This window comes from Lemur catta, chromosome 1 (assembly GCF_020740605.2).
Source record: "Lemur catta isolate mLemCat1 chromosome 1, mLemCat1.pri, whole genome shotgun sequence".
NCBI lineage: Eukaryota > Metazoa > Chordata > Mammalia > Primates > Lemuridae > Lemur > Lemur catta.
This window is the reverse complement of record NC_059128.1, coordinates 216,202,545-216,222,846: the sequence shown is the minus strand read 5'-3', so window position 1 is coordinate 216,222,846 and position 20,302 is coordinate 216,202,545. Positions and strand designations below refer to the sequence as shown.

Here is a 20,302-nt window from a genome sequence, read left to right as displayed (position 1 = left end):
CTTTTAAATGATCCGCCTGTACTTCTAAACTGCAAATTTCAACTCTCATGCACAGGGCTTTGGCTGGTTGTTATTTTAAGTCTGACTTCTTTTGATGTGAACATTTCCAAGCTCAAGCAATAAAGTATGTTTTTAACCCATACCCTGAAAGTAATTATCAGGTAGACAACTGTGTCTCAGAAGTAGATTGAGCTCTTTTGGTCTGTCAGGCTGTCAGGATTTTTTTCCCGTATCTGTTTTCTTTGGATGAACTCACTCGACCCCTCAGTTCTCTGTTAAATTGTTAAGTATGGGTGTAGCTGTACCAATCTGAACTTCTAGACGTGTGGAACATTCCAGCTTTATACAATGAAAAACCTTTAAAGACTTATTAACTGAGTCATTATTTTTTGAAACAGCAGGTTTTTAAGATATTACTGCTTTTTTGTTTGTAAAGTAGACGGAGGACATTATTGTTTGAAATATAACAACATTTAAAGGACAACAACATAGGCATGTCATTATTAATAAGCTATTTGGAAGACTGATTAATAGCTATTAAGTATTTGATTATTGGCAATTAAAGACAAGTTATTTTTCAGGAATTATGCTGGTGTGGGTAAGGAAAGAGGCGCGTCTTATCAAGGACCCAGTCAGTTTAGGTATAACTGCGACCTCCTGGCTTTTCTGTAGCTTGCCCCCAGCAGACCAAGCTTTACATTTGGAGCCCTTTCTCCCACCTTGCAACAAACAAATCAACAACAACAAAAAAACCAGATGACATGTTCTTCCTTCCTTCAAAATAATTGTGTGTGGTCATACGAGTTTTATTAGGCCAAAGGACTAGGTGGATACTTTGTATAGTTGGCTAGCTTCCAACAGCCTCTGCTTCCACACCCATAGGATGAGAACTATAATGCTCTTCAAAGTCATTGTTGGGAACAAATGAGAAAAAGACTTTGGCCATTCTCTGGAAACAGCAAAGCACCACACAATATGTGGCAGTGTTTATTTGATTATTTATTGATTGAAGCCAGGTTAAAAAATTAATTTTCTTTTTTGCTAATCACCTGAGTTCCTAAAATCTTTTAATGCATTCATATATTTATAGTCAGAGTGAAGCAGTTTTGAAGGAAGAGTAGTGCTTTAATCTCATAACATCGTGGACTATTTCCTGTGACTTCTTTCTCTTTTTTTCCTGGAACCTGAAGCTTTATTAATTTTTTGAAATCTCAGCTGCAGCAAAGGCGAGCTGAAACTCCATGCAGTAGACAAGGTCTTGAATGTGCATTGGGAACTCGTTGTCAACCGTGTTTTCCACAAGGACAAAGCATCTTTCAGCCTTGGCTCACCCTAGGTGGAGCCCTTCAGCTCCTGCGTTGCCAGGATTTTCTGTGGGGAATGAAAGGCAAAGTTACAAGTCACTGGGTAGGACCCATGATCAAATAGACCTGGGACCAACACTTTTAATGAAGTCCTGTCATGTCTTCATCCATTGCTAGGCTTCTCTTTCCTCAGAGCTTTTACTCTAGGAATTTAAGACTTTGGAGTCAGCTAGAGGCTTAGTAGATGAATGGAGTATGGGTGCCCTCTCCTGGCAGTTATTGGGAATTGCTTAGCAAGTAGCCCATTTATTTCTAGGTTCTGTACTTAGACATCAAAGGAAAAATGTGTGGTTATGATCTTTTTAAAAAATCAGATATTAGACTTTGATCTTAGATCACACTGTAGTTATATAGTACCTTTTCTCCTATTTCTCTACTAAAGTTGTTGGCTACAAAGTGGTGCTTTGGAGAATATCCTTGAGCTAAATTATTCTCACAGAACAAGAAGAGATGCCCTCTGTGTAGTTACAGCATAGTCCATGGTCAGCTCATTAACACGCCCCGTAGCTTCTTCCTTCATCTGACTTTAGTATGTAATGCAGTTCCCCTGCTTACACATATAGAGGCTCTGGAGTCTCTCGTCATGTCTCCAAATGACATGTTGTCAACCTGAGTATATCGCCTGACAATTTCATCCTCTGTTTCTTTCAGTTTACTGACGTGAAGTCTATCTTTAGCCTCTACCTTCTATTCATTCATTCAACTTACATCTGTTGAACTTCTCTTGTGTTAGGTTAGGAGATATACAGGTCATCAAACAGAGGGACACTGATAGGTAAACAAATAATTGGCAATTGTTTAAGCATTACACTAAAGAAAGTATGGACAAAAGGTCATTGAATGGAGACATTAAATATGTCATTTCGATTCTTTCCATACAATTTAGGAGAAAGAATAATCCCAAACGGGGGCTGAAAGACAAAGGTTGTTTTGGTCTTTGATTTGGCTTGAGACTTTTGTATATGAACAAGGTGAGTCTATTTGAACGGTGCTCCACTCTGAAGGTTGGTTCCTGCAGGAGCCAGGAAGCTGGGCTACTCACTTTTTCATTTCCACCCCCTCAAACCTTACTCCCCGTTGTTTGCTTTGTAATTTAAGGAAGAAATGCCTGTCTAAAGGATATATGAATTTTTACCTCTCCAAGTTCTCCAGAACCCAAAGAGGTTTTAAAATGTCCTTTGGGAAATGAGGAGAATCGGAATATCAACAAAGCAATAAATAAATAGGGAAGATGCTAACGGTAAATGCACTGTAAAGCAACCTTGCTGATCTGAGAATGCTAATGAACTCTTTGGGAATTGTTCTTGGATCTAGTTTTGTGAGACATATAAGAGATCTAATAACTGATTGTGGAAAGAACCAGTCATTCATTATCATCGGCTCACACTTCTAGTCTCATGGCCACTTGTACCTCTGAAATGTAATTTCATCAAGAATTATTAGCAGAGATGAGCCTGTTTGTCCCTGCTTCACACTCCTCCCCACGCCCACAGTTCTAGAAACAAGAACTACCTTGCTGCATGCGGTAGTTCATTTGGGACGTGATGGTAAGAAGCAGGAGTGAGGGAGTAGAGCAACTGAGACAAAGAAGGGAGAACAGCCAATGAAGGTTCTATCTATTCATAAGTGAATGGGTGGGTTGATCTGTGGGATCCTCTAGGAAGCTGTGTAGAACCCAGTGTAGAATTGCTCAGAGTCTGGGGAAGCTAGGGCATGTCTACTGATTCTACTCTTTGGTGGTTGCCCTGAGGGTGTCTGCTCTCCTGCATTAACTCTCCTGCATTTCCTAGCAGTGGCTGGGGCAGAGGTTGCCCTCAGGCAACGGAGCAGAGTCACTGGCACAGTCAGGAGGGAAGCTGCCGTCAGAGCTGCAAGTGAACTCAGGGGCAGGGCGGGGACATAGGGCAGGGCATGAACAGAGTCCCCTACACATACACACACACACACACACACACACACACATGCACACATATTCATGTATCCACACATATTAGGAAAAATGTAAAATCAGTTGTAATCTATAATAATAACACGAAGGATTTATTACTTATTTTATTTGAGGATGAGAATGGTGGCTAAACTATTAAAATGATCTTTATTTGTTAGACAAATATCTTGAATGTTTACAGGTGAAATTATAGGATATCTGGGATTTACTTTAAAATATTTTAGCAAAAAAGTAGGTGAGATAAATGAAATAAGAATGGCAAGCATCATTGTTAAAGCTGAGTGGTGGGTATGTGGCGATTCATTATACTATTATCTCTGCCATGTGTATGTTTAAACATTTCTAAAGTAAACAGTAAAACAAGTAAACTTATCTAAAGTAAGACAAGGTCTTTGATAGGCTTCTTTATATAAATTGGGATCAGTTTTAAGCTAATGTAGCAAACTTAAGTGTGTAGTATAGACCGCAGATATAAAATCCCTTTTTAATGAACAGTGACATATTTTTTTAGGCTACTAGGTTACAAAAAACGTTATCTTTTTATTACTGGCTCATGGATACCAGTTGGGGTTTTTTGTTTGTTTGGTTGGTTGGTTTCTTTTAGAGAGGACATAGAATTCTTTGTTTCTTTCTCTGAGTCCCAGTGTGGCTGAGCTGAGTTTTGTCCAGAGAAGAAATGTGACTATGGTAGCTACTGCTGTGTCCACAATGAAAAAGACTTCCTTGCTTCAGAGTTCAGTAGGTGTTTCTGGCTTTGTGATTAGTATATCCTTCAGTAATTACGTTCCTGGCCACCCTTCACCCATCTCCTCAACCTAGTAATAGAAATTTAGAGGATATGACCTTAAAATTAAAGCTCTGCTGTTGGGTTAAAATAAACAAATTAGATTATGCGTCTGAATATGTGGGAATATTTTCAGAGTTCATCCTGTGGTCTGAAAGAATTCCAAGGTTGCTGTTGTGATTAAAACACTTGTGAAATGCTCTCTGAGAAATGTCCAGGAGTTATATATGCAGCACACGTGCATACACGCTTGTGCGTGCACATGGCTGTGTGTCACAGCACTAGGGATCCATTTTTAAAAGGTCATTTATAATATTGTCTGTCCTGTGATCCTTGGCCCATTTTGCTCATGTACTTTGTTCCCTAGAGATGACTAAAATCAGTTTTTAATCAGCTTTCTAAATCATTTTACTCCAAAGTAGAATGTGTTTCATTTCTGGTTGGAGAAATAAGCTTCTACTTACTATTTCCTATAGTTTTACATGGCAATTTTAAAGTTCTGAAGATATTGTTTATTCTTCTAGGGGAGCCCATTTTACTGGAAAGCAGCATGGAATCAACTTGAATTTGGATCCCTGCTTAGCTATCATGACCATAAACAACTTATTTAACTGCTGTTTATCTTGAGTTCTTCATCTGTAAAATGGGAACAATACTGTCTACTTGAAAGTGTCAAGAGGATTGAATGAGACAACATAGATAAAACCTTCAACTTTCGCCTTAGTGCATGGTAGTGCCAATAAATGTGCCCCTCTCAGAGGGTTCTTGACATGAAATGGTCATTCTTTGAAAACATAGTGTAACTTCAGCCCTTCTTTTGCTATTATGTTCCCCATTGCTAGTCCTATGTTCACTCTCCTTAAAATTGGTGGATTCGGTTAAAGGATGTGACAACAGCTGGGCTCCAGATTAGAAATGACAGAGTGGACCAGATGAGAGAAAGAGCAGCCCCCAGCATTCGAGCATAATGCAACGCATCCTTGGGTTTCTTGCTGCCGCTGTCCCTGGGCCCACATTGGATGGTCATAGGTAGCCGTAGGAGTCCACGTTACGGGTGTCTGTCAGTAGTAGACAGCCACCTTGGAAGACATCTATACTCAGACTTCATCACAGGTTTGTACTTTTAGTCTTCATCCCTGCTGGAGATTCTGATTGACCATCTCTTGGGACAGTACAGGTACTGCCTCCACAAGCAGGTTTGTTAGAAAATTCTGCCTGATGGATGTGAGTCTTCCATTTTCAACATTACACTGAAATTTTCTCTTTCTGCCTTCTACTTATTGAAATCATATAGGTAAAGTCCATTTCTTCTTCATTAGTACAACTCATCAGATTTTTGAAGGTGGATCTCATGACCTTCTTGAATTTTCTATTCTTCAGGCTAAACAATTTTCATTCCTCTTCTTCCTCTTCTGTGCTTTATTCATATCCTTCAGTGTTATTAGCTCAGCTCATAATTATATGTTCATTAGTATGTAATTATATGATTAGTGTGGGAGCTGTTCATGCTGCTTATCAAGTATTTCCATCTTTCCACCTTCCATCATGTGGTAGAATTGTGCTTTCTTCCATGGGTGGGGCCGTGTGACTAGTTTTGGCCAGTGATTTGTGAATAAAAATGATATATGTCATTTCCAGGCCAGAGCATTTAACTGCTGAAAAGAGAACCTCCAGGGCTTCCTTTCTCTCCAGTTGAGTGACTGTGAAGTTCTTTCCAGGCAGGGGTTGCTCTGTCTGCCTGGGTCCTGGATTAAGAAACAAAGAGGCCCTACCAACCCTTGATGGTCATCTAGTGTAAATAAAAAGTAAAACTTTGTTGTTTGGAATCACTGAGATATTGGCTTGTTACTCAGCATAACCTTATATCCTGATTGATACAATTAACATTTGGTTTTTCTCACTAAATGACAAGCAGTATGCATTGGGGACCATGTGTTTCTCCTTACCTTCGTATCTTCAGTATCTAGCACAGCACCGGCTCATAGGACTGCTAATACGTACGTGTCCCGTGTATGAATAGTGAAACCTGAGTTTTGAATCCTATCTTCATCCTTCTTGCAATTTCCTGGACTTGGCCTACTTCATTATTTTTCTTATAAAATGTAGGCCCCTTCCCCAATCACATCCAGCTTTTTAGTTTCAGAGTAATCAAGTTGTTTGCATACACATCCCAAAGTGAGAAAGGAATGGGAGCCAGACCCAGCTGGGTCACAGGCAGAGGTGGTGGGCTACAGTTGACTGCGTTCGGAACATCTCTTATTGGTCCTTGCGAAGATCAGGAGGGAGTTAACATGGTCATCACTGATACGATTGACATCAGGTTGGCATTACTCTTGCTTTTCACTTGCCATTGTTTTTGTCTTTCAAGAATGAGCCTTCTCAAGTGAACACTCCTCTTGTAAATTAATCAGTCTGTAGCTTTTGTGCCCTATTGAGAATCTCCTAGAAGGGGCTAACGAGACTCTCTTTTGAGTCTTGCCAGTAAATTCTGAATGTCAGAAACTGAGTTTTTATACTATCCTAAGTACCAAAAAGAAAGAAAGGGCAGGATTTATTTGATGGAAAAAATATATTTAAATGTGTGTGCATGCGTGCATGCGTGTGCCCAGAAACCCTCATTTATTGATTGCCAACTAAGTACTAGACCACATATTAAGTAATTCGGTGTGCACTCTCTCCTTTGGTCCCCATGGCCACCCAACAAACTAGTTGTGTACTAGTTTTTATTCCCCAACTTTGTTTAAGGAGACTGAGGCCCAGAGTGGATGTGTTGGACTTGAATCCAGGTCAACTTATGTTTATTCTGTTTAAAATAGTTTAGTAGACTTTGACACCACCAATTTCTAGAACTTCTGTTTTAATTTTTAAGAAGGAAAATAATGAAAAGTTAGAGAAGCTTCCCCCCCCACTTGACTTTTGGATTATTACTAAACAATTTTATACATATATGCTGACAGTATATCATTATATGGTCTAGCAAATTCCATGATGCCAGAGTTGGTTAATGAGGTAGGTATTCGAGTTGATTGAAACAAATGGTACATTCAACAAGCAGATGTCTTCTAATCCCAAGGTCTGTCCTAGCTGTGTAGTAAAAAAACTTTGACCACAGAGAGCTTATTGACTATTGCCTGTGATAATTTCTTTGATTTGCTGAGCCACTTTGAGTTGCCTGTGCCAGTGCTTTACCGTTGACTCTTGAACAGCACAGGTTTGAGCTGCATGGGTCCCTTACATGAGGATTTTTTTCAGCCAAACCCAGATTGAAAATACAGTGTTGGAAAGATGCAAAAGTAGTGTATGCAGAGGACCAACTTTTCATATAAGCAGGTTCCCCAAGGGCCACCTGCAGAATTTCAGTGTGCACGAATTTTGGTAGGAGGGTGTTCATGGAACAAACCCCTCAGTATACCAAGGGAAGATTGTATATTGTTATCTTGTTTAGGAGGGAAAATACGCCATAAATACAGGCCACAACGATAATAGGCATCGAAAGTGCTAACCTATGGATTCAGATCAAGGCCCTCCACCAGGGTGTACAGGTTGTTCATGCCACAGGGCACCTGGGGAGAGAATAAGAAGGGTTGGAATCCAGCCTGCCCTCTGCCTACCAAGCCGTGTGTCACGGCACGTGATGACAGCCACTCAGAGGAAGCATCCCTGGTGAGCAGCAGTCTTGCTACTGCCAGGGAAGAGAATACTCCCTTCATTTCCCATCATCTGACATGTTTTATGTGCCTTGCCTGTACTAGAGGCTTTAGATTATCTCATTAAATTAAATCTTCCAAACAACTCTGTGTAATAGGTGTTATTTGCTATTCCAGTTTTAAGGGTGGTGGAAAAAGGGACTAACATATAGAGAAAATGGACTAAATATCTATGATGTCGTAAAAGCATTTCATATCAACCCTGTAAGGGTGGTTTTCATATACTTATTTATTTTTTTGTCAGTTTATTTTTAATAGATAAGGCATTGGAAGCTCAGAGAGGTTAAATAACTTATCACCTTACTTAAACAGTAAATGACAAACCCAGGATCCAAGCCCAAGCCTCTCTTGATTCCGAGTCCAATGCTTTTGCAACACTTATCAGTATCAAAGTTGGAAACAGTCAAGGGAGACTTCTTTGAGGAGGCATCTTTTGAACTGGTCCTATTACGATATGTACATTCTGGTTAATATAGCATTACCATTACCATGCATGAATTAATAGTTTTCTAAAAGATTAAATAAACTACATGCAGTAGTCTCTGAAATTAAGCAAAACAAAACTGACTCTTTGACTTATAAAACACGTTACCATAATTGTGTATATTAATGATCACTCATAGATTATTGAAAAGCTGGGAGGCTCCACTGATGTCTTCTGTATTTCCAGTGTCTTACAGTCCACTTGGGAGTACTAATGGCATCTTTCAAGGCAGATCCGGCCATTCTTCCTTATGATCAAGGGGGATAGTCAGAGATGTTCTGCTCCTTATCCAAAGTCCCGCAAAAGCTTTGACCAATGAAATGCACAGCAGTCACTTTGCTGTTTGACCTCTGCTACTTCCCTTTTAATTCATTCTGCAGTCATGTCAAGGGAGGTCATTGTCATAGGGAGAACAGCATGTCTATGCCATTCTGACCTTCTCAGCAAATGTGGGAGTAAGACAATGCTGATACTCTGTCACTAAGGCTGTGTGACCTTGAGTGAGTTATTTCTTTTCCCTGAACCTCAGTTTTTTCACCTATAAAGTGAGGGACTTCAGATAGGTGGTTTCTGGGCATGAATGAGGAAAATGCTATAAAAACCTTTCTCAAATTTGGGTCATTAAAAATTCCATATATTAGTGACTTTGTTAGAAAAAGCTGGCCATGCCCACATCTTAGATGTTTCTCAGAATGTCAGGTGAGCTTAAAAAAATTTCTTTTTTGGAAGCATATATTATAATATCTTATAGGAAGATTTTATATCGTTTATTTTCAACCAAGGAGACTATTGCTCCAAGGGATACATTAAAATCAAAAAAGGACTCTGTCTACATTGTCCCACTCTGTACCCTTCCAACCATTAAAAATCACTACCATAATAAGGCACTGTTTGTCATTGGTGTGTGCCAATGAGTTGGGGCCAAGAAAGGTAACTCTTTTATATGAAACAATGAATATTATTGAGAAATTCAGGACCATAGAGGTCATATATATATGTGTGTGTGTGTGTGTGTGTGTGTGTATGTGTGTGTATGTATATATAGTCAAAGATGTATAAAGAGATAAAAGTCATCTAATTTTGTAACTTTAATTATAAGATTTAAAAGTTTTATTAATATCTCTTTTATAGGTTTTTCTCCCTTCAACATAGGTAAGGGAGTGTGTGTGTGTGTGTGTGTGTGTGTGTGTGTTTTAAAGGGATCTATACAAGTACTATTTTCACTTATCTACTTAGTTAAACTGTCTACTTGAGTTCTCACATCTCTAGTGGGTTGGGGTTGTGAAGATGGGAGACTGACAAAGAAAATGATACTTAGTTTCTTGCTCTCTGATGTTAACAATCTGGCATTATGTGTCTGAGTGATGGAGGTTAGTAATATGAATTCAGTGGAATGTGATAAAGTTTTATTTACTAGAACATAAGGGAATTAGGGACAGAGTTCTATTTTTCACTTCATATTCTAAAGATAATCAGCAAAGAACTAAAAGGATGACATGCAACTCATTTCTTAAACTCAAGACTTCTGTATCTATATAAAAGGGTAATATTAAGGTCTTCTTAAGTAGAAACTGTGAAATTAATCAAAACTCAAAAGTGGAGAATTACAGTAAGGGAAACTGAGAGGCAGTTTTACTTTAGGCTTTTTAAGAGCAAACGTGCCAATGCTTCCGTGAAAAGAAGAGCCCCCCACCCAGGGAAATAAGCTGTTTCTCCATCCCACCTTGTCTTTGCTGCTAACAAGCCAAGTGGTGTATGTGCATCTTCCTTTTGTTCCCACTTGAGGCTTTGGGTAATGTAATAACTAAACAGAGTTGCTTGATCTTACCTTCCTGTAATTAATTATACAGAAATCCTTAGATCAGTTCAGAGATGGCACTTGCTGGAACTGATCCTTACAGCCAAAGTGTGCAGTTGAAATTTTTTCCTCCTCTTTTCCCTCCCAGCCTTCATTTGTGTTTTAGTTACATGTCAGTCCATCTGCTGTGATAGCTGATGTCAGCTTGTTTTCACTTAGACTTAACCCAGGAAAGTTTTCATGGAGGACGTTTGGGCTTGTATAGTGTTGGGAAAGGCTCCAGTTTATGTTACCAAATCGTTTATAAAACTGCCTGCTAATGGGCTCAGGAAGGCTAAATAGAAATGTGGATGTCACAAGGGATTAGCTCCTGGAACAGGGTGACCTTAGGGATTTTGTTTCTAACTTCTAGGAGCTTAGTAAATGAATGTCTGCAGTACTCTCTCTGCTGCTAAAGTTCTTTCTTCACTTTAACAAGAAGTGTCTAAAATTACCCTAACTCCTAAATTTTAGAATTTAGACAAATACTTTATATTGGCTCTTTTGAATAAAGAGTCAACATTTTAACTAGGTACATAAACAGCAGTTGAAAGGAAAAAGAATTATTTTATCACTGGCAGGAATGTTCTAGTATATACACCAAGTGAAAATAAGTTAAAACTTCTTTAATCCAGCAGAGGGCAGAAGGGAGTTTTAGCTATGTCTTTACCCAAAACTAACCAATCTGAACTGTGATAATCTAAGGTAAAATTCAGTGGCACTTTTGTAGGCAAATTATCTCTAGGTTGTTAATGCAAAAGTTACTCTGGTTGTATAGACAGGTCTTAGCTGGTGTTTCCAGAGCCGGTTTGCTCCTTTCTGGGACAAAAGGACATACAGAATTTTGAGTTATTTATGCCCAAGAGGACAATAATGTGGTACTCAAATAACAGTACCACTTTAATTGATTCAGATCTTATTTACTAACCACAATACAGTATTTCATGGTTTTTCTCATGTATATTGATGATACTCCAATAGCTAGAATGAAGGAATATTTGGAATAATGAAGAGTAAGTTATTTCATTATCAATATATCTCTTTGAAAGTAATTGTATCTACAAGTAGGTTCAGAAAATAATGAAAATGATTTTCACAACCTACTCTGGAATCTGAGAAATCAATCCTATCCTTTTATAGCTACAGCTAACACTTGGGATCGTAGTATTTGTTACATTATAAAGATGAGGTTAATATTAAAACATGATGACAATTGAGTAATGGATCTTTGTCTTGATGTTTATGAGAACTTTCCATCTTGATTAAGTTTGCCTTTTAAAAAACACTTTAAAAAGGAAAATAAATTTTCCATACTGGATTTATAGTGAAGCCTTTTTTCTGCTTGGTTAGTATGTAGTATAGTATGTTGGGTTTCTCAGGAAGCAGCCTCTGAAATGGAGTTAGAATGTTTATTAAGGAGCATCCTTGGGCTCTGCACCTGGGGAAGAGAGGGAAGGAAGCAAGATTAAGTAGAAAGAGGTGTCAGGTTTCCCTCCAGGCTCATCATTAGCCTCAGCTGACCCCGCTGGGAACTCTGGATGTGAACAGCCCTTCAGAGTCTCCTGAGCTGGGGACACTCTCACACTGATCAGTTACAGGATGTGCACCCCCAGCTCCCACCCCAGCAACAGGACGTGACCTTGGTTAAGGTGGCACTTTGCCTTAAGGAGTTGTACTTGAGCAGTTGGGATAAGTCCTTTATTGAAGAGGGACCTGGATGGCTTATTACGTATAGATAGTGTGAGGAACAGACCAAGAAATCAGGTGTGCTAGATTTTCTTTCTGATGAATTGCCAACTCTATAATGTTGGATAACTTACTGATTTTGATTTCTTTAAAAAGAAAATGAATGATAACTTGTTATATTCCTATCTATATGTAAGGAAATGGTCCTAAATAAAAGATATTTTCATTATTAATGTGGTTTGGAAAATAGGATTCTAAAGAATGAAAAAGAGCATGTTTTTATAAATGAGTGTTAAATGTTAAAATAGATTAGTAGTTGTCTTAGTTCATTCAGGCTGTTATAACAAAGCACCATAGACTGAATAGCTTATAAACAACAGGAATTTATTTCTCACAGTTCTGGAGGCTGGAAATTCCAGTATCAAGGTGCTGACAGACTCAGTGTCTGGTGAAAAACCCCTTCCTGGTTCATAGACAGCAGCCTTCTTGCTGTGCCCTCACATGGTGGAAGGAGTGAGGAAGCTCTCTGAGGTTTCTTTATAAGGACATTAATCCCACTCATGAGGGATCCATCTTCATGCCTAATCACCTACCAAAGGCCCCATGTCCTAGTGCCATCACATTGGGAGTTAGGATTTCAGCATATGAGTAGAGGGGACACAGGCATTCAGTCTATACCAATAATGGTAACACAACACATATACATGGTTTATTTATTTGCTTTGGGATTGTCCTATAAATAACAAACTGTGTTGATTCAAAGTATTAATAATTGCAATGAGTAATGGAATATTGGTTTCTAGTAGTTCTTTGCGATCTTTGGGGGAAAGTTGTTAAATAAATCACAAACAGTGATGCTAGTAGTTCATCAGATAATGAAGCACAAACAAGTATATAATAAAAAGACAGGCGGTGGGGAGGGTAAATTTGTATGTTGTTCGTGGAACAGTCATTTAAGTCTAGCCTTTATTTAAGTACTTGTGTTAATTCCATCTATTAATTCCATCCACCTAATTAACCTCATACATTTGTTATTTTATCATTTAATCATAGTTTCAGTTGTGTGCCTACTGAATGAAGACCCTGTGCCTACATAATACATATTTGAGAAATGGTTCTCATGTTGAAGGACTCACAATCTTGTCAAAAAATCACATTCATTAATATTGTCACCAGTCTCATCAGAAACATACAATTTGGGAAGATGTCAAGCTCATAGTGCAGGATATGAGTTTTCTGAAATTTAATTTTCTTTTGAAAGCTTTAATTTTATCATTGGCAATAAATATTATCAGTTGCTTTCTTGAAGCCAGGCTGGCTTATTTTGTTCATTTTTAAAGAAAATGTCTGCCAAATACCCAAGTTTGAATACCCAGAGTTTATCAATTGTTCTTTAAAATAAAAAGGGCATTCCATGAACAAAGAAGCTAGTTCAGCTCACAACTCAGTTATATGAGTGCTTTTCCTGAAGACTGTCAAATTTCAGTATGAGGTAGAGAGGCTTTATGGTTACTTGCCATTTCATCACACAAACTAATAGAAAGATAGTCTTTATAATGACTCAGAGGTTGAGATTTAATAAAATAAATGATTTTTCTTCTCCATCAAGGATTTTTGTTAAGTGAAACTGGAATTTTTTTGTTTTTTTTTTTGATTGTTAGTGCATGTCAGTGGTAAAGAATCTACTGACTGCAAGTACAGTTTGGTGCCACCGTCTTGGCTAGTGCTAAGGTAACAGCAGTTTTGCTCTCTATTGCTTTTATACCATCAATGCACAGTTAAAAAGTCAAATAATGTGTTAGTATTATTATGAAAAGCGTTATGACCTCAATGCCCCTTGGAAGTGTCTGCAGCCCACATTGAGAACTGCTGGTACAGAGAAAAGTTTGAGGGGGACGAGCCTGGAAGAGGGAGATGGCTTTGGTAAGAGACAAAAAGGGCCTAAACTCATGACTGCAGCAGAGATGGGGAACAGGGAAGGAAGTGAGAAACCCTGGCAGAGGTTATATAGGTAAGATTTGGTAGTAAGAAGGGCAAGGGAGAGTTGAAACTTACTGAAATTTTTAACCTGGGTGACTGAGTGGATGGATGGCATGTGATGTGATGACCGGGGGAACCCTGGTTTATGATTGAAAATAGTATTGCTTTTCACTGTGAGAGAAAAATCTATTGTGGTTCTTCCACTTGGAAAAGGGTAGTTTCTAGCACTGGTGAAAAAGTACTGTCAGCTGGGTCTATGCAGCAGCCTGAGATCTGGCTTTGTACTGATGATGAATTTTGGATCTTGGAAGGTCAGAGCATTTTGTATTAATGCTTAAGATTCTGTCTGTGTTTCCTATAATAGTGGTGTTTTCTCTTTGTATTTCTAGGAATGGTGCAAAAGCTGGACCAAAAACTTCCAGTGGCTAATGAGTACCTGTTGCTCTCTGGAGGAGTCCGGGAAGGTGTGGTGGACCTGGACCTAGATGAGCTTAATGTCTATGCCCGGGGGACTGACTACGATATGGACTTCACGCTTTTGGTGCCAGCCCTCAAGCTGCATGACCGTAATCAGCCTGTGACGCTTGATATGCGCCACTCAGCCTTGTGCCACTCCTGGCTGAGCCTTCGGCTCTTTGACGAAGGGACGATCAGTAAATGGAAAGACTGCTGCACCATCGTAGATCACATCAATGGTGCCACCAACTACTTCTTCTCCCCTACCAAAGTGGCCGACTGGTTCTATGACTCCATCAGCATTGTACTATCAGAGATACAGAAGAAACCCCAGCGGGGGATGCCAAAGGTAGAAAAGGTAGAAAAAAATGGGACCATCATCTCCATCATTCTGGGTGTAGGGAGCAGTCGCATGTTGTACGATATTGTCCCTGTGGTATCTTTCAAAGGTTGGCCTGCAGTGGCCCAGAGCTGGCTCATGGAGAACCACTTTTGGGATGGGAAGATTACTGAGGAAGAGGTCATCAGTGGGTTTTACTTGGTGCCTGCTTGCTCCTACAAGGGCAAGAAGGACAATGAGTGGCGGCTGTCCTTTGCGCGGAGCGAGGTGCAGTTGAAGAAGTGTATCTCTAGCAGCCTCATGCAGGCCTATCAGGCTTGCAAAGCCATCATCATTAAACTCCTGTCCCGGCCCAAGGCTATCAGCCCCTATCACCTGCGGAGCATGATGCTCTGGGCCTGCGACAGACTTCCGGCCAACTACTTGGCTCAAGAAGACTATGCAGCCCACTTTCTGCTGGGCCTCATTGATGACCTGCAACACTGTCTGGTCAACAAGATGTGTCCCAATTACTTCATCCCTCAGTGCAACATGCTGGAACACCTGTCAGAGGAGACAGTCATGCTCCACGCCCGGAAGCTCTCTTCTGTACGCTCAGACCCGGCAGAGCACTTGCGCACCGCCATCGAGCACGTCAAGGCGGCCAACCGGCTGACGCTGGAGCTCCAGAGGCGAGGCAGCACCACCAGCATCCCCTCCCCGCAGTCCGATGGAGGGGACCCCAACCAGCCTGATGACCGTTTGGCCAAAAAACTGCAGCAGCTTGTGACTGAGAACCCGGGAAAGTCAATCTCTGTCTTTATCAACCCTGATGACGTCACAAGGCCCCATTTCAGAATTGATGACAAATTTTTCTGAGTGTTTTGCTGACTTTTTCCCCCTGGTTCTAAAACTCTCATAATGTGTAGTGTGGTTTGTGATGCTTTCTGTTTTTTACATATCCAGCCTCAGTTGGATTTGTTAAAAACAAATTTTAAGTTTCCTGGTTCTGCAGGATGGTGCAGGCTCTGAAACAGTATATTACTATTTCACATTCTGCCTCTGATTTTGTTGTTGTTTATATTTTGTAGTTGTCACAAAGTTTTGTTTGTTGGTTGCTGTTTTTTTTGTTTGTTTGTTTGTTTTTTTAAGGAGAACTTGAGCCATAGATGAAAATGCCCATGAGTCCTCTTGCTTTTTTCTGTTTCGCACTTTGTGCAAATTTGTTAATGTTTATGGGGAAACAAAACTCTTTTTGACAATTAAGGATTCTATTATTTTTTTTTTTTGTCTTTCTTTTTTGATGAGCTTTCACAACTACTGATTTTTGAGAATCACATGAGGTGGGGAACTACCTGGCAGGTTAGCTGGGTTTATTTCTTTTGACCAGTGGCCAGAGTAGTTTTCCCTCTTTCCATCAGACAATGTAAACTTTGAAAGTGAGAATGCTACAAATTGTGTTTTGGAGCAACTTCATTGAATGTAATTATTCTCAAATCAGAGAACATTGGATGGTTTGGAGGGTGTGTTTGATAGTTTTCCAAACAGAATTAAGGTTTCCAAATGTTAGTTTAGCATATGTAATTATTTGAAGCCTTATTTAAATCCTATTAAAGAAAGTACCATTATAATTATTATTTGCACTAATGAAATCTTTGCCATTGTCAGAATTGCAAAGTGTGTTTCAATATAAATTAACATCCACTGTTGAAGTGCTATCATTTTTTCATTTAGCCCATTTTGCTCTATCAGTGGAATGATTCTTTGCATTTGTTTAGTTCTCCTTTAATTGTGGGGTCCTGTTTTGCCCTCTGTGATATTCCTGGTTCCTGTCATACTAGAGAAGTTTTTAAAGCTTTATACTGTTAATTGACTCTATCTAAAGCTGGGGAAAATGTATACTTGATAAAGTAGGTGTCTTTGTATTTATTTCTTTTGGGGTATAGAGGTATGCTTTTTTGTAAAGTCTCTTTGCTTCTCCTGAGAGTTTTGAGGAAAACTGGCAGGAAGAATTTATAATCCCCAAATAGAAGATCCCATGTCTGTTCAAAAGCAGATTTTGCTATAGGGCAGGAACCAGGAAATACCTGTGGGTGTCAGGCTTGTTATAGAGGTGTCCTCTCTTCATGAATGAAATTACTTGCCAGGTTTAGGTGCTGCAAGGCTTTGGGCCCCTGTTTTAGTATGGACTCATGGCAAACTAGTGTTTGAGGGGTTGGGGTCTGCTGATCTCTCAAAGGACACCATGATGTCCACTAATGGAAAGGCCAAACAACATCTTGGTTTTGGTCTTGAATGTCCAGACTCATAGGTTGGACTTTGGCCAATTGAGATCAGATATGTGGTCTTAGGTTTTTGCATGGGAATTAATGTAATGCTTTTAAATGAAAATGAGATCATTAAACCATCTTAAGTCAAACACAATAATAATAATAATAATAAAAGGAAACATACTGGCCTTGAAATTTTGTTGTTGTTCATTTGTAATTTGTAATTATTTTCTTATTAGTAATACTAACAGTAATTTTCAGTAAATACAGCCATGGGCTTGCTACTGTCTTTCAGACCAGATACCCATACAGTGAACATCCAGTATTCATTCTTCCTCTTTCCCCAATTTTTTTCCTAGTGTCTACTTATCTTCCATATAATCTTTGTCCTTCTCAAGAAATGACCTTATCCCCAGTTCTTGACAGATACCCTGATTGGAAAAACCAATCTTCATGAACCATTTCCCTGGCCACAAATGTTAAAGAGAGACACATGACGTAAACTGCTACATTCAGGGACTTGCTCAGCATTCTGCCTGGAATGCTGGCACAGAAGCATGCACTCTCCTTAGATATGGAAGAGGAAGCATTTGGCTTCTATTGCCATTGGCAACTATCACACAGTCTTGACTAGAGCCAGCTTTAGGATGAAGCTGACATTGGAGGGCCTTATAGAGAGCTGGGAAATAAAAACAGCAGCCACATCCCCCCTGCCCAAGTTTGAGGCCTCTCCTCCACTAGACTTTCTAGTTAAATGAGTCAACACTTGGTTATTTTAGCCAGTTTGAATTGGGTTCAATTCATCAAAATATTTAAACTGGTATGTCAAACTATTTCAGGGTATTTAAACTATTGAAGTTGATATGTATCTCTTTCTAGGGATATCAGGGATACACATATATTTTATTTAAGAGCTATGCTATCTGATTTAATTAATTCCAGAGAATACCATAGTCTCTATAATAACTATGCACCTGCTAAAGCCTGTTAAAATTTATTATGCTTGGACCATTATGTTAAAGTTTGTGGGTTAAAATAAATTGTTGTAAACCACTGAAGTAGCAAGCATATCCAAATGGCTGTTGCTTTAAGGTCAACTATAAACTACTATAACTGTATTCTGAATTGGTATCTCAAATACAATTTGCAATGTTTCCAGTATGTTAAATGCTGTGTTTTCAGACAAAATTTCATTACAGGCATGAAAAGGAACTAGTTTCCATGATCGTCTTGGCACATTTGTTTTTTTTTTTTTTTTTGCTACTTCTAGTCCTAGTGAAGAACACTCTAAAAACTCTTGGTTAAACTTCGCAAAAAAGGTCCAGGGGCCTTGGGAACTAGTAATTTAAAAATCCTTTTTAAAAAAATTCCTGGAATTTGGTATCAGTACTGTGACTTAGGATGCAGGTGTTGAGGGTGCATAGGGATGGGGCATAGTTTGACATGTTTTCTTGTCTGAAACTTAAGCAAGTCATTGAATTACTAACCAGTCTGTCCTTCTGAAGCCCAGAAGATTGATAAAAATCGCTTCTGTTTCAAGTACAATATAAAATGCCTTAAGGCTGGAGTCATTATTTTAACATTCCTGTGGCTGATTTTTTTGGTTGGGGGAATCTACAAGCTGTACTCAACAGGCTTTCGATTCTCTGATGAGACCTAGGTTCACCTATTTCAAGAGTAGATTAGTGTCTGTCCTCTCCCTTTCTTTTCTGAAATGGAAGATCCAAAGACGCAAGTAAAGGTTGGTTTCAGAGTGGATGGAGCCAATCAGGACCAGACGTTTTAAAAATAAGGAATATCTCTTAAATTACTCTTAAGTTAAATTACTGTATGGAATTATTTCAGAGCAAATGAGAGGCAAACATAATGGAGCGAATCTTACTTTTGGGTGGAGCTGTGAGGAAGTGCGGAGGAGGCTTCTGGGGTTAGATTAAGAGCTCCCAGTCATGTGTACACCACCCCCTCACACACTCATGCGCGTGTGTACACTCATGCTTTCACATCATCAGTTGGAGGTTTCTTTAGGGTGACTGTTTTGTAACAATTCCTTGGAGAATTAAGCCCCCTGGTTACAACTAAATGTCAGTTCTTTTGGATCACATCATCACCTTGCTGAGAGAAATTTCCTAACTTGGGGTTCAGTCTTCGATGGGAATGCTCGGAAGGAAAAGGAGGCATGTGCTTATCAACAGCTGCGGGACTCCTAGGACCTAGTGGCTTCCTGCGGCTTCAGAGCTCTGCAGTGGACTCTAGAGAAGGAGCCTGAACTTGCATCCATCAGGAAGCTCCCTCCAGAACCTCTGTCCCTGAGTCACTGAACAGGCTGTTTGTACAGCTATTTCAATTACTGTCCGGTCATCATTAGGAGGCTGGGAAGGCATTTCACACTTCCCGTAGTCTGATCTGGAGGGTGATCCTTTTTGTCATTAAATGGAGTACCACCTGCTACTTACATTAAAGGAAGGAAAGGGATAATTACTGGTTTTTTTAAATTAATATCAGGTAAGTACAAATATATTTTTAAAATGATTACAGTGATATAATCAATGCTTCTTTCTGAGAATAGCTAATTTTAAAAATGTACCCCTTATGCTGTGATTTCATCAATAGTTAAACAAAAAATGTATGATCTAAAATACACACTTTTAGAATAAATATTCACCCATGGAGAATTATTTACAACATGTATACAATTCTACTTTATGTTAACTAGCTGGGAAAATACCTTTTTAATTTTTAAGAAAATAGATACATGGTAGGTACTAATTTAACTATGATAATTGTTTCTCTATGCCCATTTATAGTGCTATCAAGCAATAAATTCAAAAGCAGCATGTTTCATAAACTACACTATTTTCTATATGACACTGAACTTTTATATTGATTTAGTGTGGTTTTCTAAGTTTGAGTTGACAGTTTTCATCCACAGTTGGGTCCCGACAGTCAACAAACACCAAGGAGACCATATGATGGGTCTGTGTGGTTGAGAATAAGCAAGAAATTTCAGAAAAGTCAAATATTACTCACAATGTAAAAACACTTGTTCAAAGATATTTAAAGATATACAGCCTTAATTTGGTATGGCAGCTGAGATGAGAATGTTTGCACCCGGGACTTTTCCTCTCTTCAGGATAAATGGACTCAACGTGACCTTAGTGAGGTGCATTAACATGGTTTTCACTCACCATTTTTCTGCTCCATCAATTAATCACAGAAGAAAAAGGGAGCCGAGTGTGGGTAGAGGCAAAAACTTGTTTCTTCGACTTTACATCCTTTTCTGTAAAATGCGGAGTAGCTGTTGTCTTCCTTTCTGCCTTTTACTATCTATTAATAATACTTCCTCAGTTTCCAAAATTACTTCAATCTTTATAAATCCATCTATTTACACACCTGGAGTATTCATTCTCACAATATTATTTTTTAAAAATCTTATTAAATTGTGCCAACACGTTCAGTGGGACACAACA

The 20,302-nt window shown here is 39.0% G+C and overlaps 1 protein-coding gene across 1 annotated transcript in view; it reads left to right on the top strand.

The window, feature by feature from the left end:
- Nucleotides 1–17,030, top strand: part of MB21D2 (Mab-21 domain containing 2) — a 110,746-nt gene extending 93,716 nt beyond the window's left edge. The window contains exon 2 of the mRNA XM_045539945.1: nt 14,180–17,030. Coding sequence (XP_045395901.1) covers nt 14,180–15,444 — 1,265 coding nt within the window. The 3' untranslated portion in view covers nt 15,445–17,030. The remainder of the gene's footprint in view (nt 1–14,179) is intronic.
- Nucleotides 17,031–20,302: the final 3,272 nt, after the last annotated feature.